Raw genomic sequence first — 27,645 nt, forward strand, 5'->3', positions numbered from 1 at the left:
CTATCTGACGACTAGGGTGATGCAATTATTTGTGCATAGCTAGCTACCAGTATACAGTGCCGGGTCTACTACCAGACAAGACTGCGGTAAGTCAGAGAAAAACGTTTAATGTTAACTAATTTTCACAAATAATTGTATTATTTGTTAATTGTAATTCTTCATTAGTGTAAACGTCTCTGGTGTTATTGTGGCTATTAATAACATATATCTACTCACATTCCCTTATCTAGCTAACCATGAGCACGTGTGTGTACAATGGTATTTCTATGTAAATACTAGTAGTATTGTAAACATGTTTAGGTATTGACTAACTTCTAGCTTTACACACTGGCTATCGAGATTTAATATTATCATTTTTATTCGTATTTTTATTGCTTATTGTAATTCTGAAGTACTGTTATTGTGGCTATCTACAACATCGCTACAAAATATCTATTATCCGTTCCGTTAACACAATTTATTGATCTATGAAGGAGCACGGATGTGTGCAATGCTGTTTAATGATGTACTCTTCTGAGGTTTCAATCACGTTCAAGTCTCGTTTTGATCTGGTGTAATGGGGTTTTGTAATATTTAACAAATTATGATCAAGTTTATTAGCAAACACGCATCTGAAAAAAATACGTCAAAAAACTAGATGCCTGTTGTGTGTAGAACTTTTTTTTACAAGAATTTAAAAAAAGTACCAAGTCGGCGGCCATTTTGAACATGTGTATTAATGTGTATTTCTTGCGCTTCAAAAAAGGCCAAAATTTCACCTTTTTTGACACTAGATTGATCACTTAAATTGTCATTGTGTCGCCATTTTTAATTGTAGCAGGTTCAACTTTGCTGTACAACTTTATAATGTTCAATATGATAAAAATAATAGGCAACAAACTGGAAAATTATACATTATTGATTTTTTTTTTTACATATTTAGTGTTACTGAAGCACTTTTGATTTTTGACCCGAACAAGGTAAAAGATAACACAAATGATAATGGGACAAAAAAAAAAAAGCACACTGACCCCCCATTTTTGTAGATGTTTTAGAAAGGGAAACACATTTTTATTTAATTCATTAAATATTAAAAAAAGTTAAATAGCAGAACTTTTTATATCAAGCGTTTAATCTGCAAAAAATGGTAAAAAAATAGTATTTTTTCATTGAAAAAAGGGGGTAGGGGTAACTAAAATCGGCTTTCTGAGTTAAAAGAATAAGATTAAGAAATTTTACTTTCCTAATTTAAAAGAAAATGATATTTTCATCAATTCTACAAACATTCATACATATCTGAAAACACACTTGGAAGAAATTCTATGAATTTGTTCTGCAAATGGTCAAAACCCAAAAAATCACCTAAAATCACATGTTGTGTTCAATTGGTATCTTTGACCGATCACAAAAACGAACACACGGACATATAGTATTTTTTGCATTTTCTACTATGCCATTAACTCCTTTTTCCAAAAATCCATATAAGAAAAAAAGTTTAATACAGGAAATCTTGGCTACTCAGAGGTGTACATCCTTAAATTTAAACTCTAGAAGTATTGCCAATGACATGTTTATGAATTGATTTTTTCTTTTTCAAACTGTGTAAAGAGGTTACATTTTTATTTTAGTTTTTTAGACCCTATTGTATATAATTGATGTGTTGTTGGTGGGTTTCTAATTTTTCGCGATTTTCATGAAAACATATTTTCTCAGAAAAACATTCAACCTGCGACATTATTAAAAAATTAATCCAGCATCTGAATCCCGTGATAAAAAATGCCGCTAAATGAAATTGACCAGTTTTGCAACACAGCAGATCTAAGAACTGGGAAAAAACTTCACAGTAATATCTATATACCGATGACACGATTCTTTATTTATGTCATCATTCTGCTACAAAACTTCACAGTAATATCTATATACCGATGACACGATTCTTTATTTATGTCATCATTCTGCTACAAAACTGCGGGTATCATGCTGTGGGTTTCCCATGTGTTTCTTTTCCCCCAACTCCTTTTGTTTTTATTTTCCTCGATATTTCGACTAGCTCATGCATAACGGGTAAAACAGCTTCACACATGTTGGCAGTGTAAAGAGGATTTACTGTGTGTCATACAGGAGATAAAGATGTGTACCAGTTCATTAAACTATTATCAGTTTGATATGTCTTTTTTTTTCAATAGCGTAAGCGACATACTTAATAAAATAGGAAAAGGCAGTGATGTCATATTAACTAAAATTTAAGCTATTTAGTTTTTCCTCACAAGTGTGCGGAAGCCAAAAATATATTTTATTTCTATTTAAACTTCAAATTTGTTAGCTACGCACGCCTGGTTTTGTGCAAACTACTGTTATATGTTACATTAAAGATTGGTCAATACTTCATATACTTTAGTAACTAATTATCTTGACTGAAAATGATATAATTCACGTATTTTTAACAACAATTTTCATTTGAATAGGCTTGGGTGTGCGCAGACACCCATTCTACAAAACATGACCAAGACGTTGTCTTCGCTTTTCTAGTGTCTGTCTGTCTGACGTGACGAGAAAAGTACATGGGTACTTCTCAAATCAACTCGTGCCAGTATGTCGACCTTGCTGTTAGTATGTCAGTGTGTGATACAACACAACCTTTGCTCATCTCGGTATCTGGTCGAGTACTTTAACACATAGGTAACACCTACGAGTGTTAGGGTTTTATAACATACATGTAACACATAGGTAACACCTAAGAGTGTTAGGGTTTTATAACACGTAGGCAACACATAGGTAACACATACGGTAGTTAGGGTTGTAAAGGTGAAGTCTGGTCGAGTATTTTAAAACATAAGTAACACATAGGTAACACATAAGGGTGTTAGGATGTTAAAGGTGAAGTCTGGTCGAGTACTTTAACACACACATACGGGTATTAGGGTTGTAAAGGTGAAGTCTGGTCGGGTACTTTTTACACATAGGTAACACATAGGTATAGGGTTGTAAAGGTGAAGTCTGGTCGGGTACTTTAACACATAGGTAACACATAGGAAACACATACGGGTGTTAGGGTGTTAAAGGTGAAGAATGGTCGAGTACTTTAACACATAGGTATCACCTACGAGTGTTAGGGTTTTATAATACATAGGTAACCCCTACGAGTGTTAGGGTTTTATAATACATAGGTAACCCCTACGAGTGTTAGGGTTTTATAATACATAGGTAACCCCTACGAGTGTTAGGGTTTTATACTATATATGTAACACATAGGTAACACCTACGAGGGTTAGGGTTTTATAACATATATGTAATACATAGGTAACGCCTACGAGTGTTAGGGTTTTATACTATATATGTAACACATAGGTAACAGCTACGAGTGTTAGGGTTTTATAATACATAGGTAACCCCTACGAGTGTTAGTGTTTTATAACATATATGTAATACATAGGTAACACCTACGAGTGTTAGGGTTTTTTAACACATAGGTAACACCTACGATTGTTAGGGTTTTATAACACATAGGTAACCCCTACGAGTGTTAGTGTTTTATAACACATAGGTAACACCTATGATTGTAAGGGTTTTATAACACATAGGTAACACATAGGTAGCACAGACGGACGTTAGGGTTGTAAAGGTGAAGTCTGGTCGCGTATTTTAACACATAAGTAACACATAGGAAACACATACGGGTGTTAGGATGTTAAAGGTGAAGTCTGGTCGAGTATTTTAACACATAAGTAACACATAGGTAACACATAAGGGTGTTAGGATGTTAAAGGTGAAGTCTGGTCGAGTACTTTAACACATAGGTAATACCTACGAGTGTTAGGGTTTTATAACATACATGTAACACATAGGTAACACCTAAGAGTGTTAGGGTTTTATAACACAAAGGTAACACCTACGAGTGTTAGGCTTTTATAACACATAGGTAACACCTACGAGTGTTAGGGTTTTATAACATATATGTAACACATAGGTAACACCTATGAGTGTTAGGGTTTTATAACACGTAGGTAACACATAGGTAACACATACGGTAGTTAGGGTTGTAAAGGTGAAGTCTGGTCGAGTACTTTAACACATAGGTAACACATAGGTAACACATACGGGTGTTAGGGTGTTAAAGGTGAAGTATGGTCGAGTACTTTAACACATAGGTAACACATAGGAAACACATACGGGTGTTAGGGTGTTAAAGGTGAAGTATGGTCGAGTACTTTAACACATAGGTAACAGATAGGTAGCACATACGGGTATTAGGGTTGTAAAGGTGAAGTCTGGTCGAGTATTTTAACACATAAGTAACACATAGGTAACACATACGGGTGTTAGGATGTTAAAGGTGAAGTCTGGTCGAGTACTTTAACACATAGGTAACACATAGGTAACACATACGGGTGTTAGGGTTGTAAAGGTGAAGTCTGGTCGAGTACTTTAACACATAGGTAACATAAACAGGTGTAAGGGTTGTAAAGGTGAAGTCTGGTCGGGTACTTTAACACATAGGTAACACATAGGTAACACAAGCAGGTGTAAGGGTTGTAAAGGTGAAGTCTGGTCGGGTTCTTTAACACATAGGTAACACATAGGAAACACATACGGGTGTTAGGGTGTTAAAGGTGATGTCTGGTCGGGTACTTTAACACCTAGGTAACACATAGGTAGCACATACGGGTGTTAGGGTTGTAAAGGTGAAGCCTGGTCGGGTACTTTAACACATAGGTAACATATACAGGTGTTAGGGTTGTAAAGGTGAAGTCTGGTCGGGTACTTTAACACATAGGTAACACATAGGTAACGCATACGGGTGTTAGGGTTTATAAAGGTGATGTCTGGTCGAGTACTTTAACACATAGGTAACACATAGGTAACACATAGGTAGCACATCCGGGTGTTAGGGTTGTAAAGGTGAAGTCTGGGCGGGGACTTTAACACATAGGTAACACATAGGTAACACATAGGTAGCACATCCGGGTGTTAGGGTTGTAAAGGTGAAGTCTGGGCGGGGACTTTAACACATAGGTAACACATAGGTAACACATAGGGAGCACATACGGGTGTTAGGGTTGTAAAGGTGATGTCTGGTCGGGTACTTTAACACCTAGGTAACACATAGGTAGCACATACGGGTGTTAGGGTTGTAAAGGTGAAGTCTGGACGAGTACTTTAACACATAGGTAACACATAGGAAACACATACGGGTGTTAGGGTGTTAAAGGTGATGTCTGGTCGCGTACTTTAACACCTAGGTAACACATAGGTAGCACATCCGGGTGTTAGGGTTGTAAAGGTGAAGTCTGGTAGGGTACTTTAACACATAGGTAACACATAGGTAACACATAGGTAGCACATCCGGGTGTTAGGGTTGTAAAGGTGAAGTCTGGTAGGGTACTTTAACACATAGGTAACACATAGGTAACGGATACGGGTGTTAGGGTTTATAAAGGTGATGTCTGGTCGAGTACTTTAACACATAGGTAACACATAGGTAACACATACGGGTGTTAGGGTTGTAAAGGTGATGTCTGGTCGAGTACTTTAACACTTAGGTAACACATAGGTAACACATACGGGTGTTATGGTGTTAAAGGTGATGTCTGGTCGGGTACTTTAACACATAAGTAAACATAGGTATAGGGTTGTAAAGGTGAAGTCTGGTCGAATACTTTAACACATAGGTAACACATAGGTAGCACATACGGGTGTTAGGGTTGTAAAGGTGAAGTCTGGTCGGGTACTTTTTACACATAGGTAACACATAGGTATAGGGTTGTAAAGGTGAAGTCTGGTCGAGTACTTTAACACATAGGTAACAGATAGGTAGCACATACGGGTGTGAGGGTTGTAAAGGTGAAGTCTGGTCGAGTACTTTAACACATAGGTAACAGATACAGGTGAAATACAGGCACGTTTTACGCTTTACCTATGACTGGCTAATATAGTAGGAAACCAATATACAATAGTGTGTTCATTCAATGACATTACCAAAAGATCAAACCATCGAAGGGACACCAATACAAAACACAGCATACATCCCGAACTCCCACCACAAACCTGAGTCTATAAGGCAGTTTGTGTATTAACTGTTTTAACAATATCGTACATAAGATGATTGATCCCTGCTATGTACCTTTATATCTTAATGCCATGTAACTAAGGTGATTGCTCCCGGCTATGTACCTTTATATCTTAATGCCATGTAACTAAAGTGATTGCTCCCTGCTATGTACCTTTATATCTTCATGCCATGTAACTAAGGTGATTGCTCCCTGCTATGTACCTTTATATCTTAATTCCATGTAACTAAGGTGATTGCTCCCAGCTATGTACCTTTATATCTTAATGCCATGTAACTAAAGTGATTGCTCCCTGCTATGTACCTTTATATCTTAATGCCATGTAACTAAGGTGATTTCTCCCGGCTATGTACCTTTATATCTTAATGCCATGTAACTAAAGTGATTGCTCCCTGCTATGTACCTTTATATCTTAGTGCCATGTAACTGAAGTGATTGCTCCCTTGCTATGTACCTTTATATCTTAGTGCCATGTAACTAAGGTGATTGCTCCCGGCTATGTACCTTTATATCTTAATGCCATGTAACTAAGGTTATTGTGATAAACAACACTAAAACAAATAATATTGACTTAACTTGTATTATACCACTTGACTGTGATCATTCGTACCCAGTAACAACAATTGTATGCAAGGATCATTCATTAATATTTATCCCATTCCTGTTGTCATCTCTCAATTTTTGTTGTCCAATCTTATCTACTTTGTTTATATTGTATAACTCTCAGTAAGTGTGAAGTTTTCCACACCACATGTCGTAGATTTCATGACGTAATCAGTTAATCGTAGGAGTCAATAACATCTCAATTACATCAGGTCATCACGATGTACAAAGCCATTGGTAGTTGTGCTCTCACTGACCTATATATATATTTATGTAGTGCTATATCATTTAACACGTGAAGCGAGCGTGGTCACTTAACGACAAAGTCTGTTGATCAGTTCGTACACGTGTTCGCGGTTAGCTTGATGCAGTAATCCTTGTTGGCGGTCACTGTGACAGTATTAGTTCTCACATATTCACATGTTTATCCAAAGAGCATTCCAATGAAAACAACACAGACAAGGTATATATTTTACATATATTCATACTCACATAAATATCTATGCATATGTATAAGAAAGTAGTAAATAACAGAACGTTTCGTTAATGAAACACAATTTCGTGCAATATTGGTATTGCTTGTATAACCTATTTTCAATCTTATCCGAAACAAAGTCTAGTTTAGCTTATCACTCTATGGAGATAGACAGTCTCTGATCAGCTGTTGAAACTGTTAGCTTAACCAACAAATTGAAAATTGTTATACCTTCTCGGTTGATTAGAAACTGACGTAAATGCTTTTTATTTAGTTGTGATAAGGTCAAACATATGCGGCGGAAACGTTTACGAAAATAGCATTATCGATGTACAGTGATATTCATTGAATAGTGCTTTAAATAGATGGTTTCGCCCGTTAAGATTACATACTCAGCTATGTATGGGACACGAGGTCTAACGCATTGTCCTCAGCCCTGCAGACTGACGTCGTGGACGCTTTTGCTCAATACTCTCAGTTTCTCTGACGCTGGTGGTAGGTAAGTCACTGCCAGTTTCAGCAGCATAGAAATTCTGTTGTATTGTAATATGCATGTTTCATTGCATTTTCAGAAAATAATCTTCTTAATACGTTAGAGTGAGATTTAATAACGTTTTGTACATGTACGTTTGTAAGGAAAGGATTTGGCTCAATTTCTGTCTATCTGAAAGTAGTCAATTGTGAAACGTGTGTAGTTTTATTTATGAGGCACCGGCTGTGTTGCAGAATGGGTCATTTATTCTATCCGTGGTCAGCATAACGTGCGTATTGTAGTAAGGGCTGGAGACCGCCGATGATTTTCTGCCTGATAACATTGTAGATAGTATGGGTTTAAGTACCATATTTGTGGTAGATAAGGGCTGGCGTAACATTGTTTGATGTTAGGGAGGGAAACTGTTGTTGTGGAGTTTGTTGTTACATTGTTTGGTAGTCAGAGTAGGGCAACATTGTTGTGGAGATAGTTGTGACATTGTTTGGTAGTCAGAATAGGGTAACATTGTTGTGGAGATAGTTGTTACATTGTTTGGTAGTCAGAGTAGGGCAACATTGTTGTGGAGATAGTTGTTACATTGTTTGGTAGTCAGAGTAGGGCAACATTGTTGTGGAGATAGTTGTTACATTGTTTGGTAGTCAGAGTAGCAACATTGTTGTGGAGTTAGTTACAAATTGTTTGTGATATGTTAGGTTACATTGTAAAGGGACACAATTTTTAATGTTTAAGGAGGGAAGATAGCTTATTGTTAAAGAAGGGAAAGAATGTTTGTGATACACTGTTTATGCTATGCTGGGTTACATTATATTTTGGAAGTGTAGGGATATATTGTTTGTGATAAGGTAGGGTAACGTTGTTTGATGTGAGGGGAGGAAACATTGTTCGTGTTTAGAGAAAAGGATTACATGTCGTTATAGTAATGTTACATTGTTTGTGATCAGGTAAGGGTAACAATGTGGTCACAGACAAGCACCATGGTTTGTGGTAGAGTAAGGTGCCATCTTTTTTGTCAGGGTAGAATAAACTTGTTTTGTGGGTAGGTCAACTTGTTGTGTGGATAGGTCAACTTGTTGTGTGGGTAGGTCAACTTGTTTTGTGGGTAGGCCGATTTGCTTTGTGGGTAGGTCAACTTGTTTTGTTATTAGAGATTGGTAACATTGTAAAAAGGATTATGTAACATCATTTGAGGGTAGCGAACTGGTAATTATCTGTGATAATTGTAGGACAACCCGTTGTTTGTGGTTAAAGTAAGGTAACCTTATTTGTGTTAATATTGTTTGGGCAATATTGTGGTTAAGAGAAAATATAGTTAGTTATAGGGTAGGGTAACTTTGTTCGGCGCTTGAAGTAGTTTGTATTGGTTAAGACAGGGTGCTATTTTTGTGTTTATATGGTGGGGCAAAGGACTATTTGTAGTTACGTTAGAAAATCATTTCATTTTCGGTAAGGATAGAATTTGAGTTAGTTGATGGAGATGTTTCAAATATAACACCCGTAAAATATAGGTGTTCTGCCCAATTCGTGCCCAGTATCCATCTCAGGGTGAAGGTGATGTATTTCAACTCGTATCAATTCAAACTTATCGTCTGATTTACATTATCAGTAAGATAATTTTTCATTCACAGGATAAATGATCAAAGTTGAACAAGGACACAGTCAAGATGCCTTTAATGAAAAATGGAGACGTTCAGAATGGGAAGATAGCAAACGGTCACTCGGAATCAGAAAGCTTGACGACAAAAGCCAACAAGAATGTGAGACTGAAGAAACAGATCAGCCTGTTCCAGGCTGTGTGTATCATTGTAGGGATTATAATAGGCTCGGGGATTTTTGTATCTCCGGTAGGGATTTTACAAAATGTCAAGTCTGTGGGCATGTCTTGTGTGATGTGGACAGTAACAGGCGTTTTCTCGGCTCTTTGCGCCTTGTGTTTTGCTGAGTTAGGCGCATGCATCCCAAAGTCGGGAGGCGAATACACTTATATACGTGAGGCGTTCGGAGACTTCTTCGCGTTTTTAGCACTGTGGATTAATTTTATAATTATTTGTCCAGTATGTGTGGCAGCATCTTGTCTTATTTTTGCAACATATATCCTCAAGCCAGTGTATTCTGACTGTGAACCACCGTTTGTTGCTGTTCGTCTGATCGCGGCTCTTATCATCGGTGAGTATCAACAATATCCATTAGAACATTCATCTTCAAATCATACATTGTTACAAAGTCATGCTATCAATCTTTTCTGAGCAATTAACATGTACTTAATTTGAGCAATTTTCTTTTTCTTCAATGCGCTATATAAACGCAAAAACTGTAACATTGAAGGTGTCGATTTGATACAAAATATTCGATGACGCTAAATCTTTTAATCCTCTAATATAAATCAATTTTAGGTAAATTATCTGCGAACATCTTCGCTGATTTGACTCTGATAAATCTACGGGCGAATGAGTGTCACGTTGTAGCATAGGCAAAATAAAAATATCAGCTACGGGGACTGTTTTCCGCGAATTCTACTGTGGGCTAATATTAATTTCCTGTCGAAAACGTAAAAAATAAGACTGCACGAAGGGAAAAGCTGTATACAATAAAATGGAGTATTGAGGAAATTAGTGAATCAATAGAAAACGCTGTACTGACACAAATTGTTTTAAAACCATTAGAACATGCATACACGTTAAAATACAAACATTAAATGCACTGAATGTAAAATATAAAACCTCCATTTATCTGGAAACCTCCAGGTTGGTAAGTACAGTTTATACAGGTTCGGTTAACACAATCAGAGAGAGAGAATTTGTTTGTGATGTTTCGATGAGTAGTACGATATGTACTATATAACCTTTACCAGATAAATGATCTAGTACTAGTCATCGGAACGTCATACCTAAACTTTTCACTGGTTGTGCTATATAAACATGTTTACAATAAGACGTCCCTCATTCAAGGTTCAGACTGTATACCTTCCCGCACCAACAACGTGCTCTGCAGCTTCCTACTCGATAACGTGCTTTTAAAATCACTTAAGAAACACATCTTCTACAAAAGAACCTATTCAGATTTGTGTTTAGACTTTTGAATTAGTACAGTGTACATCATTTGCATATAACTCTTGATTTTTTCCCACTTGACGTTCCTAATTTCTATTTAAATATCTGTGCCAACTTATGTACTAGTGGATCATTTGCATATCAATCTTGAAGTTTGGAAATAACCGTTTTATCAGTCTTAAAGTGTGTTGTTGGGTTTTTGTACTAGGAGGTCATCAGCAGACACAAACTGATATTTTCCCGTTTAATCTTTTAGATGTCGCTACCACCTGCTTGATCATTAAAGAATTTACATTCCAATAACTAACTTCATTTTAGGCGACAGGACTCTACCTAACCATAAAGAGTATTCAACATCAAAATTCTAAAAACTCTTTCCGAAAAATTAATTTTTCGTTTCGTTTATTTAAATTCAAGTTTATAAGACTGCTTATCATGAATAAATGAATATTGTGCAGCATTTGACGTGTTTTATAAACAATTTCGTCTGTTTTCATTTTGTTAGTTTCCCTTACATTGCGTCAAAATGATTAAAGTGCAGCAATTCAGAACAGCATTTAAATAACATGGTGCTATTTGCTTAAAATTAATAACATAAAAAGGCTTTTGATTATTGTATTCTTGTTAAATTTACAATAATCTTTCCTAAAATACTTTCCTAAACTGTTAAACTGTAATATAGTCCTTCCAATAGGTTGTTAATGAATACAAACGTTCAGGTTTACTTTAGGTCAGATTAAATACGAATGAAAAATCTTGAAGCATTCACTTCGCGTTCATGGCGTTCACAGCATGTGTTAATTAAGAAAAAAGAAGGAACATCCATAATAATTAAAAATTTGAAAGTAAGCAAGTTTATTCTTTTTAACTTTATCAGATAAAGAGATTTCCTGTGGTGGCGTTGACATGTTAAGACTATCAGCTAGTTGACTGTCCAGGACTCATAAGTGCTATAGAAGCATTGAGATAGCATTGAGTGACTGGTTATAATCCTGTAGTATTCGTCCACCCGACCGAAGTTGTTGACATCGTCAGTGTATGTCAAGGTCACACGGACTGGTTACTTGGTGTACAACACTTGTCTTTAAATGCAAGAGATGGCAGTATTATATCAGTATATCGTCACTCCAGTCTTATCTTATATGGACTTTTTTGGGGTTCACCTTGACCTGCTTAAATATAAGTGCAATTTGCGTATACATATGACACACTTTATCTGCCACGAATGCTATGTGCGTTATATATATAATATAATCATGTCACGCAAAAACATTGCTGATACTCCCTTTAACATATCTCACGTAATAATTGAAAGTGTCTGATCCAGACGTTGGTAAACCGACTAAGTCGCCTTAATGAACAGATATAATTATCTTAAGGTGAGCGTAAGAAACAAAGTTGATGACACTTTTTATATTTGGTAATAAATACAGTATGCAAAAAATGAAATACACTTCACCATATAGCTGTTTCGTCCTACGGTGATGCTAGGGACTAAAAAGCCCGAACCCTAAATTGGTCAAAACTACTTTTGAAACAGAAAGAGAGGTAGTTTTTAAACCCATTAATATTAATATTTTCAAAACTAGTGGAGTACAGGTTAGTTTTAAATTAACCATTTATAAAGTGTGTATATCCCGAACCGTACCACAACTCAAAAGAGATGCGTTTAACAATCAAGATTACGGTAAACCTCAATATGGAAAGCAACATGTAATGACGTGTTTCCACGGACAAATTATCTAAATCAGCGATAAGAAATCTTGGATGACTGTTTGTGTGTTTATAGGAGAAGGATCCTTTAAAAGTTCATAAAATGGAACATCCAATACAATAGTGGTTTTGCTGGTTTTCAGTCGCATGATTATTTTCTTGTTTATTGACTTAAGCAACCTTGATATTTTTACATATAGTTGTTTCAATAGTAGATGTTACTAATTTTGATTTTGGTCCCTATCGTCATCGATGAGTCCTAGAGGGACGAAACAGCTGGAGGATGCGGTGTAATTCATTATTTGGCTTACTGTACCTATTACCAACTTATAGGTGCAAACAGCTGTATTTTTCTGTCGTTCATCCTCTGTTTGTCCATACCCCGTACATTTGCCCAAATCAATATCTAAACAGGAAAATGAATTTGAAACATAGAGGCTGATAGCTAGTCTAGTTATCTGTTAATGTTTCTATAACCGAATGATAACTTATTGCTTTTATCGTTATTGTGCAATGTAACTTGTTGTACTGTTATCACATTGTTATGACGAGCAGAATCATATGAATATACTGTGCTACGATAAACTCCACATCATTATGATATGATTAAACAGGTTGGTTGTGTAAGTTGTGTTGTTCAGTGTTGCTGTTATTTGTTTACAGAGTTCCAAGATAATGTTGTTATTTGTTGTGTAACATTGTAAGATAATGTTATTTGTTGTGTAACATTGTAAGATAATGTCGTTATTTGTTGTGTAACATTGTAAGATAATGTTGTTGTTTAATGTATAACATTGTAAGATAATGTTGTAATTTGTTGTATTACACCCTCAGATGTTTTAATTTGTTTTATAGCGCTGCTGATCTCTATCAACTGTGTTAATGTGAAGTGGGCAGCTAAAGTACAAGTTGGCATCACTATTTGTAAACTCGTTGCTCTTGCCACCATCATCGTCATCGGTTTCGTCTACCTTGGAAATGGTAACTAACAATTTTAGATTTTATATTAAAAAAATTGCCTTGAAACATTAACAATTATATGACTGTATGTTTGGTCATCCAAAAATGCGAGATATATAGGATAAAACACAATTATACAACTTTTTTTCAGAATTGATTGTTTCATTTCGTCAGCATTTTAAACCATGAGATACTGCCAATATCTGGGGTATGATATGCGGCACTCGCTACACCTGAAAAAGATACGTAATCAAAATATGCACTTGTTGATAAATTTAACTGATCTGACAACAAATCATTGTTCCCTATTTTGACATTTAGATTATGACATTGAAACCTCAACCCTCCGAAAATTTCTGGAATGTTCAACCCTTGTCAGCTCTCAGGTTAATGAAAAAAACTTAATCATCTTAATTATGAAGAATGACATCGTCATATTTTAGTAGTATATTACGAAAAAACAGCCTTTGCTGAAAATACTCAAAAAATGGTTGAATAAATGAATGATGTAAATTTAACAAGATTTCCACGAATAAATACAAAGTAGAAAATGATAATCGAACACAACGTCCATGTGTTGTAATCTTTATCAAACAAAACGATGTTACGTGCAATGTTGTTCAAGGAAATTGCACTGTCTGTGTTGGGGGGATCTTTATAATCCCGTACACTGTCTAGCTAATTTCCTCGGGTGTCTGTTTGAAAGGTTAAGTGACCATTCATCAAAGAGATTTACATTTTATGAACGTCTTCATAATGCACATCTGTCACGCACGATCTTCTCGCGGGAAGTTGACGAGATTTCAATTACTGATCAAGTGGTACGTACGGATGTATGGGTTCTTAATGGCGCCTTGTTTTTGTCATCAACGCTGTACAGAACTGTTAGAATTAATGAAATTGTCCTACTCTATCGCAAATTGTCACAAGAAAATCAATGGCTGGTTGCGAATGATAAGCCAAGTATTTGGTTTATAGCATTACCAAAGTTCTGGTTGACGTTCAAGTACACTTCACACAATTATCAGCAGAATGGTTTGCGCTTTTACGTGTAGGGTAATACAATCATATGAAAATCGTACAGACAATGGTGGCTTCCATGTAGCCAGTTACAAGGTGTTATTATGTGGTTATTTACATGACGGCGAATACTCATATTGATAGAAATATCGGTACCGTCAACAGCTACAGGAATCTTCTATATGATGTCTTGTCAAATACACACTCAAAATGAAGGAAGAGTAACATATTGGCGTACAGAAACGATACGTAGGACACGTAGCGTTACACAGATTGATAACACAGCCTGTGTAATGCGTAACGTCAATGGGCCCAAAACGGGACACATGTTGGAAAATGGGCCAATACAATGACATGCAATTCAAATGAGTATTTTTATGTGATTTTCACTATTTGATACTTTTATGTGAGTTAAAATGTTAATCTGTTTCATTGGCTGTTGATTATGGTTACACGGGCAGTTCAGATTTAGAAATAATAACGTGAACATAACGTCTCTAATATGCGTGTCATTCGACGCTTAGTTTTTCAAACCTAACGCTCTTTGACTTTTAAATTGAAATAAAAACCCTATGGGTAATTTCCTGCTTAACAATTAATCGTTTACTTCACAGTATTAGCCACAGTACAGAGGTGTCCCTTTGAGGGTACGGCTGTACATGTTAACTGACATTAGAAAAATATCGCATTACCCTTCGGAGCACTCGTTATGTGGCCAGGCCGAGGTTTGGCATATTTCCGTCTTTCAGTTTAAGATATTCATTTCCCATCTTCAACATTGCCGTTATAATCTACTTTCGCTGTGATATTAAGAAATAAAGATGTTTTCGGACTTCATTCCTTGCTCGTCTTACAATGACGTCTTTTTTTAAAATTATCTTCAATACCACACATAAATGATAAGTATGAAGTTGTTTTTTAAGTTAACAATTAATCTAATTTTATCTCTCAGGCAAAGTGGAAAACTTCAAAGATTCCTTCGCAGATAGTGACTACAGCGCCGGGGCTATTGCAATATCATTTTACTCGGGATTTTGGGCATTTGGAGGATGGTAAGACATTATAATTTTATAAAAAGACATGTCCAGAAACCATTTTAGAAAGCAAATACAATGTATAGATAAAATATAATTAATATATTAGGGATGTGAAACAATTTTCACCTTTTCAGAATGCTCATTATGTGCACAATTTTCTCCCAAAAAACAGTATTCATTAGGCCTATTTATCACATAATGTGCTGTGTTATCTAGTAACTATACCCATGTCATATTGTTTGCGTATTAATCCATGTAATATGACCTTTCAGACCTGTGATTCGTTGTACGCTTCAATTGTTTCAATTGTGACGTCACGCCTATGGCAAGTACATGACGTCACAGGCTTACGCACTAGATCAAAATGGCGCCTTTTTTCATTTCAAGGTTGCATGAAAATTGTCGTTTTACACGAATAAATATCAAAAATCGTGGTTATGTGATAAAAAAAAATCTTACACTTATTTTCATTTCATATGAAATTTATGAAACTCGTCACGAATTTTTCGTTTTAGCTCTTTTCGCCAGAGGCTCGCTCAATTGAAAAAGTTTTAGACTCGTTTCATAAATCTCATATGAAATGGAAACTTATGTAAGATCCTATATATATGTGGTTTATAGATCAATCGTTATGACAAATTAATTAGTCCTCTATGGCGTGTAAGTAAAATGTCACTTATATTATGTTGAAAGTGACTGCAGAAGAATATTTCATACATATTTTTAGAGTTTCCATGCAAAAACCTTAATGTATAAACGAATAACAAAACCGAATACATGTATTGTTAAATGAAATTATATTAGTAACTTGGTGTAGACTTTTGAATCAGGATATTTTTGTTTACAGGAGCTACCTTAATTTCTTGACTGACGAGTTAATTGAACCTCACAGGTAATTTGCATTAATTCCTTTACAATTTTATATCTATCCTATTTAATTAACACGTGTTGTTGATAACATGTACATGTACTTTTCGTGGCTTTGTGGCTAAAACATTGTAATTGAATTTTCAGCTTTTATGTATTGCTTTGTCTTCAGAAATCATCTATTGCCCCCAAGCCTTACACCTAGGCAACATCTCAATAAAAAACATGAAAAGCTGAGTTTTCAATACTTTGCTTTTACGGGAAATAGTTTCGTTTGAATGTTTTGATCATCTATGGTTCAGTTTCCAAAATGACATTTCAAAACGTTATTGTAAAACATCAGATGACATCATGCTTATCAATTTGTGTTGTACATTACAATTTTTGAAATTAATTTCCTCCAAAATTGATATTAAAACGGATCATATTAAACACTGTATGATATTTTATATTTGTGTTTCCAGAAATTTACCACGAGCTATCCTTATTTCCATGGCGATTGTGACGTCAGTATATTTGGTGGCAAACATTGCTTATTTTGCTGTCCTCACGCCGACGGAGATGCTCCAGTCTACTGCAGTGGCTGTGGTATGTTGCGTCATCGTTTTCTGTGTCATTTAAATAACCTGGACACATTCCGTTCGATTAACTTAAAGAAACTCATTTCCGGAATAGAAATAAATGTGAAAACTGTTATTCAGGCAGGTATCGATGTACCTTTTTGTATTAAGGCAGTTTTATTTTTAGAGTTACCAATGTTATCGATCAATACTGCCAGTTTATCACAATCAGAGTTTCATATCCAGCATAACAGCTATAGGTTATTAGTTTTATTGATATTGTGCGCACAGAAATAATGTTTATCAACGCAACACGCCATCACTTGTAGCTGCAAAGGTCGTGTACATATACATATTACCAATTATATCAATCTTATACTAGAGTCCTTACAAATGATATTGTTTATTTCCTGCTGAATGTTCAGCATTTTGGGTATTCCGAACAAGTGGTTATCCCGTTGTTAGGTTAATGCGAACCGGGTGGATTACTAGGATGGGTGCCTTCCGTGATCAATTCCGTTAGAAAGCTAGCACTTGAGTCGGCATCAGATTTGCACTATCGCCGGCAGACATACAACAATAAACCACCTCTACCACACGTTCATACATTACACACATAGAAGTGCGTCCATATTCCGTCTTTGCGTATTGAAGAGTTATCTTCTATTGTGAGCAAGTATTGATTGTTACGTCATTGGTTTGTGTGAGAAAATTACGTTCTTTTCTCAAAAATTGATGACTTTACTCTCACAAACCAATGACGTAACAATCAATACCTACTCACAAGCTAAGATAACTCTGCAATACGCAAAGACGGAATATGACCTCAGCTGTTAATAAAACGCCAAATCCCAATAATACCAAAACCCGAAGGCGTCAATCTTACAATTATGTTAATCAAAATAATAATCCTGTAAAAACTTTTCCTCAAAAGTGACGTTATCACTAATCCTTAGTGAGTTGCTTATGCATGAAATAATAGTCAGGTAGGATGTTTCATGACGTCATTGAAATGGGTTTTTTCCATGGCGACGTCACAAGTACTACCATAACAATACAGACCACAGAGAAAAGTTTTTTTTCACAAATCCTCTCTGTGTGAAGTGAAAACAATTATTGCAATTTTTACTGACAGTCAATAACATACAACACTACATTCAACTCTGGGAACTTTCCTGGCATATAAGCTAAAATAAATAACACTATCATATAAAACAATCTGCAAGTGTACATAATACATAGGACCAATCCACTAAATAAGTTTCACGCCAAATGTGTTCTTACGCTTCTAAATCACAGATTTACGTCCATGTTCGTTATGTCATTCTCTTTTTTTACATGTATTGGTTTTAGTATTTTCTATGTTTATTTTTTTATATCAACAATGTTTACACTTTATTTCAGACTTTCTCTGACTTGACCGTTCCTGCGATGTCTGTAGTAGTTCCTGTCCTGATCGCGATCTCGGTGGCAGGTTCAATGAACGGTACTAGCCTTTCAATGTCGAGGTAAGAAACCAGTCTAAAGTTCCACCATTAATCAAACGAATATTGAAATATATTCTTTAAGCAGATGATAGTGTTCTAATATATACTTATGCACGACAAAAGCAATATATTGAATATAAATAACATGTTTGACAGCGAGAAATGTTTCATTTTCTTAAAAGTTGATCAACACATATTCGGAATGAAATTCATTAATGACCGGTTTCTTGGAAGACACTGGTCATGTTCACTCTATGCTTGACAAAGGAAACAGACGCAACATAAGTTTCCAATTACATTTTGTGTTCAAAACAAACTTAGCATTCATTGTTTTTATTGGTCATTACAGTAACACTCTCATTTTGATGCTTCATATTGAACCATATCTTGCAGTGGAATATTGTTATTTTGGGTTCTGAAATTTGATTTCTGTATCTTTTTCGTGTTTATCTAAGTTTTGCTACATTTGCGGTCGATATCGTTCTATTGGATATAGATCGAGTGAGGTTTAAGGACTGATTAACCTCGTGTTACTGTCGACATCTACTATGTCCAACTACAGTGTACATCTATAATTTAGACCAATTTGGAAATTGGTAAGGATTATTTAAAGTAACAAGGATTTATCATCCTAATCTATTGTATTATTCAATCAGGTTGATCTTTGTGGGCGTCAGTATGACACCAAAAGTGGTATTTTATCTGTCTAATGTTCAATGTCATCTTCCATCAGGTTATTCTTTGTTGGTGCCAGCAATAATCATCTTCCCAGTATAATAGCCATGATCAACTACAAATTTCTCACACCAGCACCGTCTCTGATCACGATCGTAAGTCAAATAAATTATACACAGATTATAATGTGTACACGAATCTTGTTTTTCGGTCAATAATTTTTGTTTGTTTGATGCATAGAAGCATTCTTTAAATAGAATACATAAAGTATACATAACTTAGTTGTCTTTTTAGGTCACCTGAGCTTTAGCTCAAGTGACCTATTGCTATCCGTTTTCGTCCGTCGTCGTCCGTCGTCCGTCGTCCATCGTCCGTTAACATTTTACATTTCAAACTTAAAGTCAAGTTCTGCTGGGCCGATTGAACTGAAAGTTGGTAGGAATGATCGCCTCATGGTCCTGACAAAGTGTTGTTATTTTTCGGGTCGATCAGAAATCCAATATGGCCGCCACGGCCGCCATTTTGAAAACCTATTTCAAACTTAAAGTCAAGTTCTGCTGGACCGATTGAACTGAAAGTTGGTAGGAATGATCGCCTCATGGTCCTGACAAAGTGTTGTTATTTTTCGGGTCGATCAGAAATCCAATATGGCCGCCACGGCCGCCATTTTGAAAACCTATTTCAAACTTAAAGTCAAGTTCTGCTGGACCGATTGAACTGAAAGTTGGTAGGAATGATCGCCTCATGGTCCTGACAAAGTGTTGTTATTTTTCGGGTCAATCAGAAATACAATTTGGCTGCCATGGCCGCTATTTTGCTACTAAGTTCTAATAGGCCGATCTCACTTAAAATTGGTCTAGGAATGATCAGCTCATGGTCCTGACAAAGTTAAGTTAACATTATACTATTTTTTACTCAAATTGGTACATATTTCAACAACAAAAAGAAATACTGTAGACTCAGGTGACCGTTAAGGCCCATGGGCCTCTTGTTTTTGTTAAGAGTAAAATTTGGCGGCAATAAACAATTCAGATAGCACAGAATGATGAATTACTCAGCAGACCTTAGATCAATAATCTGTATTTCGCAGTTACAACACGAAAATCTTTTCAGATATATATCCGTGTGTTTTGTTTACTGAAATAAATCTAGTTTCCAAGACGAAAGAATAATCTATTTTAGTCTTATTTTTTAAACAAGCGAAGGTGGTAAATTCGATGCACCTTTCTTTGACTGACAACTTAATTCCATGTTTTAGCAAAATAGAATTGAACTTGTAGAAGAGGAATGTAAATAGAATGAAATCAATGTTCATCTGTTATTAACGTTCCTTTCTCTACCTACACAGCTGGTATTGTCACTGCTAATGCAGAGCCTGGGCGATGTCTTCTATCTGATCGAGATGATGGGCTTTAGTTTCACCACTGTCCTGGCGTTCGTATTCGCAGGACAGATTTACATGAGGATCACAAAACCTGACATGCCTAGACCTATCAAGGTAAGGATATAAATGTTGAATGATTCACATGCGAACCGAGGTTGTGAGGTCCACATGACGCGTGGCGCGTGCTAAAAACAGCCTCTGTTGCTAGCAATATACTAGTCATGTTCAGGGAAATTTTTGCTCCCTAACATAGCAAACGCCAAAAGACAATGATTCTTAGCTAAGTTTTAGAGCTACTTTTAGATTTCAGTTTGATCGTTTTAAAAACATACATACGTTTTTTGGAAATAAAAATAAAAACAAAAATAAAACACATTCGACAGCTTCAACACGCAAGGTGAACATCATCTCAACTCAAAGTAGAAATGAAAAGAGAACAATGCGAACCAAAGTGCCGTCAAAACAATGGAAGACAACAAAGGTCCCCACAACATGTCCATCAAAATGAGAAATAAGTAATATTAACAACAAACATGTAAATGTTTCGCGAATAAATTCAAGAAACGAGTGATGATAAACAGATCGAATCGCAGAAAAAATGTCTAGCAATTCCTCCCCTCATTCACTTAAAGCAAGCCCAGTAAGCCGAGTTTACATACGTTAAATCTATTGAATACCAATTCGATTGAGAAATATTTCTTCATCTCGTATATTGCTGAAATAATGTGAATTTCGTCTCGAGATGTGCAAAAATTGTATACAAACGTTGGCAATATGTTATCAATAATTTTACCTTTATTTTTATGCAAATACGCAACTCGATGTAGACTATGATAATCGATTAGTCAGGACGATTTTGTTTAAAAATGAAATTCTGAATAGCAGTAATTTCGTGGATTTGTAAAACTTTAAATTTGGAAAATACAAAACGAGGATATGAGTACGTTGTTAATATCCATTGTTTAAATAAAACATTCTCTGTCTACTTTAGCTCCCTCTGGTGTTGCCAATCTTCCTGTTTGTGATGAGTCTTGTGCTCTTGGTACTCACCTGTATTCAGAAGCCCGACATCAGTCTACTCGCCTTCTGTCTCACCATGGTCGGGGTTCCCTGTTACATTCTCGGCATATATTGGAAATCCAAACCACAAGTGTTCAATATGTTTAATCGTAAGTATGATATCGTTGGTTTTGACGTTACTGTAAAAACGGTATTTTTTCCGTTCTGTGGAGATGTTTGCGAATTCACGTTAACTTTATCAGGGCAAACATATTGATACACAATGAAATAAATATTGAAACATTATCAAAGAAAAAGGGAAAACAATTACAAGTACCGTAATGGGTCACCGAAACATTATCTATGCTTTGGTATAAACATGTTTTTCAACTCTCATGTATTAACTAATAATTAATTGACATGATTTTTTTCAGATAACATCACATCTCTTATACAAAAGGCTCTTCTGGTAGTTCCACAAGACGATGAAATTGAATGGTGAAATCACGTATCAACCATGTGACGATGACACGTGTTGATATTTGACTAGTCTAGAACCTATAAGATCTTGTTTTGGAGAAAAGTTACTTGTCAAGAACTTAAAGTGTTAATGAATTAGCGCTGTCTACAAACATGATGTATATTGTCATCATGTCGATTTTAGTGTGACAGGAGTGGACTATGATGATATGTGTGATTTAGATTTGTTGTATGTCAGTCATCCTCGACTCTCCAGGGGGGTGCTCACTTTCGCTCTCTGCACCCCTGGAATATATCATAGCGAAATTGAAAGCTCAGTGTGTTCAACCTTGTTGATGAGACAAGCCGACTAGTTTGATCATTTGATGTACATCAAAAGAATCTCGCGGTCACGTAACGGTAAAAATTGACAGGCTTTGAAGTCAGGTGTCGCTTCTTTGTAAGCTTCAAAGGACAGGTATCAGCCCAGCGATTGGTCAGGTATTTTTTTTTACTTGAGACCAATCAAACAGGTAACTTCGTGCCTTCAATTTTGCTATGACATATTCTAGGGGTGCAGAGAGCGTAAGTGAGCGTAACCCCTTGAGTATCGAGTTTGTACGTCTGTTAGTTGATAGAATGTTATAACTTGTCAGTGATACGACTGAGTAATGTGAGAAAAATTGAACGATGGAAGAGAGATTTGTGTTGTCACTATATATTTTTCCAGTTTCGTGAGAGTGAAAACAATTCGTGAGATTATTGACATGATATGAATCTCTGAATTATAGAATTAATGTTAAAAACATATTTCTCGGGCACTTCATACCTATGGCCATCGTTTTATCCCCCACCAGTTTAATGTTTGTATGTTTAAAATTAAACAAGAAAACAATGTCATTAATAAATTATTTTTCCATACACGTTTGGTGACAGGATCATACATATTTTCAATTTTTAACACGTGTTTATTGACAGGTCATACACATTTCATACTAAATTGTGTTTAGGTTCATAAATATCTTAGTATCAAATTCTGTGTTTGTTTGACAGAATGATAGATTTTTCAGAACTAAACATGTACTTAGTGACAGGGACAAACATATCTCAGTACTAAACACAATTTAGGGAGAGGAACAAACTCATTTCAGTGCTGAACACGTGTTTAATGACAGGGGCATACACATAGTTTAGTACTTAACACGTGTTAAGTGACAAGGACGAACATATTTCCATACTGAACACATTTTTAGTGAGAGGGACATACACATTTCAGTACTAAATACGTACTAAGTGACAGGAGCATACATATCGCTAAATTGAGATGCTTTATCATACTTGTGAATTGACGGACCACCTCTATAAATATCAAACAACCCATCTTATCTCATCTCGTATATAATCAACTTCCTTACAGTGACATTCGTCTCCTTTTACAAACGAAATCCAAACAGGTACATCTGTTAAACGTTATTTAGTTAAGTCAACGTGATTGTATTCAGGTTAGTTTAACATATCAAATGATGATGAAGAGAGAAATAATTTCGGGAAATATTATGTGTAAAAAGGATCTATATACATTTATTGATTCCTGTCTCCATTTCAGTCGAACAGAAGAGAATTCTACTGTAATTATTCAAATATTCAGTAACCTCTCCTTAATTTCGTTGTTGACCTAACTAGCCTGGCCTGGAATACCGTTGATTAGGTAGAACAGGTAGGTAGAACAGGTAGGTAGAACAACTGCACTGTGATCGGTCGTCCAGTGGTCAAACATGTGATATCATTGTGGCATTATTTATTCATGTGGATAATTAATATCTATATGGATATATTGATCTCTATATGAATATATCGATGTCTCTTTGTTGATTATTGATGGTTTTGTGGATATATTGATGTCTATGTGGATATATTGATGTCTATGTGAATAAATTTATATCTTTGTGGATATATTGATGTTTATGTGAATACATTGATTTCTATGTGGATATGTTGATGTCTGTGTGGATACCTTGATGTCTATGTGGATACATTAATCTTTATGTGGAAATATTGATGTTTATGTGGATATTTCGATATCTCTGTGGATATACTGATATCTATGTGGATATATTGATCTTCATGTGGATATATTGATGTATATGTGGATATTTTGATATCTCTGTGGATATACTGATATCTATATGGATATATTGATCTCTATATGAATATATGGATGTCTCTTTGTGGATCTATTGATGTCTATGTGGATCTATTGATGTCTATGTGGACTGTTGATGTCTATGTGGATCCATTAATGTATATGTGAACTATTGATGTCTATGTGGATCTATTGATGTCCATGTGCACTGTTGATGTCTATGTGGATCTATTAATGTCTATGTGGATCTATTGATATATATGTGGATACTTTGATGTCTATGTGGATAAATTGATCTCTATGTGGATATATTGATATGTATGTGGATACTTTGATGTCTGTAGATATATTGATCTTTATGTGGATATATTGATGTCTATGTGGATATTTTGATATCTATGTGGATATAATTATATCTATGTGGATATATTGATCTCTATATGAATATATGGATGTATCTTTGTGGATACATTGATGTTTATTTTGAGTATTGATGTCTTTGTGGATATGCTGATGTCTTTGAATAAAAATTAAAATAGTATTTGATTTAAATTTATTCTTCCCAATACAGTTACATGTACTTACAAAATTTAGATAAGGTAAGTATATATATATAATAAATGACAGTGACATTCTCCAGTGTTTTGCCTTCGGTGGGGCATGGATCCTTCATATCTCAGTAGTATAATTAGTTCTCCAGTATAACTCAAAATGATATACCAAAACAGTCCATTCAACGAGTATGGGCAGGATGAGGAATTTTGAGAAAATACAGGCCTTTTTATAAACCTAGGTTACATTTTGTATTACTGTTGAAATCAATCATTAAGATCGGAAAAAGAAAATCCTTTTGGATAACATGTATTGGTGATATAAAATTGAAAAATTTATTGCAAAATCAATAAGAATGTTTCATCTAGAAACTATACCCAATAGTTTAAAGTTCCCTTTACAATACAATAGAACAAAAGAATACCACAGCATTAACACTCAATGATAGATTCCTAACCTCAAACTGATAAAACAAGAGAAATCGTGGAGACAGCACTACTAAAATTAAAAGAAAGGCATCATGGACCCCAACAAAGCGCCGGAGACGAAACAACGTGCTTTAGAAGGATGAGCGTTTCCACCACCACACGTGGCCCCAGTCATTGTTCCACCACCACACTTGGCCACATTCATTGTTTCTCCCGTCAAATACAGGCACGTATATGGGGCATCCACGATCCCAGACACCGTTATTAGGTCCTATTTGCCATTGCATTGCCACTATATTATGAACCACCTTCAGATGGCATCCACATTCATTGAACAATGGACCTAAGACTTACACATTGGACTGCAATTTTTACATTTGGTAATAGATACAGTACGCATAAAAAGGGAATCACGCTGCACCATACAGTCATTTCGTCTTTGACTCATTGGTAAATCCAGTTGGTCTAAACTGCTGTTGAAACAGAAGGGGAAGTGCGTATACTTCTTAAACCGATCTTTCAAAACACAGATGTGTTTTGATTAGTTTTATAATTTGCTTTAATTGGAGGTGTCGCCACCAGATTTGGCGACAAAACCTACATATGAACCTTTTCGAGACACAGTTTCAACATTCATCAGTGTTTATCTCTCATTGTCTGTTAGGTGATGACCTTTGACCCGTGTCCTGTAAAAGGGTTTACCCTATCTTGCATTACTGCGTAGTGTACTGTTAGTGAGGATTCAGTTTTGCATTAAACAGGATGTTGATGGCACATTGTCAAAATGTTAAATTGACCCGGACGTATCAGCAACTATATGCTTTTCTGCTCACCTGACTAACGAGTTCATCTGTTTCAAATCAATTAAAGAATTAAATCACCACCCGGATGCATTACTGCAGTGCGTATTGATTTTATAATAGACCTGTCCACGAGATGCACTCGATGCACTAACGGCGGAGTGAAGTATGAGATCGTGAACTTGATGCACTTGCTCAATACGGATGGTATGCCGTTTGACCTTTGTTTTTCCCCCACATGTAAGCATCACATGTAAACAGTTCTAAAGTCAAATCAATTTCAGTCTGATGTTTAGATCTGCCCATTCAGGAAAGGAATGCCCTATCGACCCAGATTCGGGCAAATCGGTAGATAAAAATGCATATTAATGACATTATGCATATATGACAAAAATGTCAGTGCACTGTGGCAAGTGTGAACAGCAAAATAAGGTTATTTGGCGATGGTGTACGTGATATTAGCGATTCAATAGATAATGTATTAAGATAATTATTTATAAATAAATAAACTACAGGACATTAAGCAGACTATTCTGTTATCTGTACATGTCGATATGAGTATCTTGGTTCATCTGTACTTCTCCCGTGACCACTGGGATAATTTTAATCTAAATCGTTTTCGTGAGTTATCTTTTTTCGTGTTAATTCAAATATGTAAGGAAATCATAAGAAATTCAAAGAAATGAGGAACTTATTTAAAAAAAATGTTTTAGATGCAGAAAGTCAAACAAAGCAAACATTCCATTGCCTTATATAGTACTAAAGGTCAAAAGAAAGCAAAAAGGTATCACTAGCATTAGAAATAAAAGACGAGCATACATCAGGTAAGTCAGAACATGACGACACTTTCATCGATATATCCTACCTGAACACAAGTCATGATTAGATGTAGCCTACCATACCATTGTGAATGGTACAGATTACTCGTGCTTTAATGTATATTGATACATGTATATTAATACCTTTAGTAAATACTAAGGGTTTGATCCAGAATACAAAGCAATAATGCAAACATAAGTAGTATCCGAATGCTGCTAAGTGATAACAAACCTCATTGAGCAAGGGGATAACATACCAGAATGTCACTTCACCAGGAAAACATCCCGAACTTAGATTCGATACGACACAAAAAAACCTGAGAATAATCAGACATAAGATCGTGATACAGGTGTTTAGAGTGGAAACAGAGAAAACACGTCCCTCATATGGCAGACATCAAAACAAAACGGGAAACAACATGGGCCATCACAAAATGATGGAATGTAATGCTCCAGTTCAACCAGCAATAGGGAACAAGAACAAGGAGGGTAGTCGCGAACACGAGGACACGTGTCACGTGACCACATTAAGGTGAGTTTTTTTCCCTAGGGAATTCCCAATTTATATAAAATGTATCATCCGAATCAATAATTTACTTAATGGGTGTCATGTTTGATATTTCCTGCCAAATAGCAGTTTTATTTCAGCTAGCCGTATAATATGTTGCTATTGCGTGGAAGGTTTTGTATAAGTCATGACCATACGACTTTGCCATTGCGTGGGAGGTTTTGTATACGTCATGACCATACGACTTTGCCATTGCGTGGGCGGTTTTGTATAAGTCATGACCATACGACTTTGTCATTGCGTGGGAGGTTTTGTATAAGTCATGACCATACGACTTTGTCATTGCATGAGAGGTTTTGTATAAGTCATGACCATACGACTTGGCATTGCGTGGGAGGTTTTGTATAAGTCATGACCATACGACTTTGCCGTTGAGTGGGAAGTTTTGTATAAGTCATGACCATACGACTTTGCCATTGCATGGGAGGTTTTGTATAAGTCATGACCGTACGACTTTACCATTGCGTGGGAGGTTTTGTATAAGTCATGACCATACGACTTTGTCATTGC

The 27,645-nt window shown here is 35.7% G+C and overlaps 1 protein-coding gene across 3 annotated transcripts; it reads left to right on the forward strand.

Annotated features, from left to right (window-relative positions):
* The first annotated feature begins 4 nt into the window (after positions 1 to 4).
* Positions 5 to 22,248, forward strand: LOC110447100 (large neutral amino acids transporter small subunit 2-like). 3 transcript variants are annotated; one of them, XM_021492551.1, is made up of 11 exons: positions 5 to 86; positions 9,244 to 9,781; positions 13,234 to 13,359; positions 15,311 to 15,410; positions 16,243 to 16,287; positions 16,727 to 16,850; positions 18,227 to 18,330; positions 19,043 to 19,139; positions 20,333 to 20,482; positions 21,360 to 21,537; positions 21,802 to 22,248. In XM_021492551.1, the coding sequence occupies exons 2-11, from the start codon at positions 9,280 to 9,282 to the stop codon at positions 21,867 to 21,869; spliced, it is 1,494 nt and encodes a 497-aa protein (XP_021348226.1). In that variant the 5' UTR covers positions 5 to 86; positions 9,244 to 9,279; the 3' UTR covers positions 21,870 to 22,248. The 3 variants fall into 3 exon arrangements, with proteins under 3 accessions (XP_021348226.1, XP_021348227.1, XP_021348228.1); XM_021492552.1 differs by lacking the exon at positions 5 to 86 and adding an exon at positions 6,986 to 7,113; XM_021492553.1 differs by lacking the exon at positions 5 to 86 and adding an exon at positions 7,526 to 7,624.
* Positions 22,249 to 27,645: the final 5,397 nt, after the last annotated feature.

Source organism: Mizuhopecten yessoensis, unplaced genomic scaffold (genome assembly GCF_002113885.1).
Source record: "Mizuhopecten yessoensis strain PY_sf001 unplaced genomic scaffold, ASM211388v2 scaffold3229, whole genome shotgun sequence".
NCBI classification, from domain to species: Eukaryota; Metazoa; Mollusca; class Bivalvia; order Pectinida; family Pectinidae; genus Mizuhopecten; species Mizuhopecten yessoensis.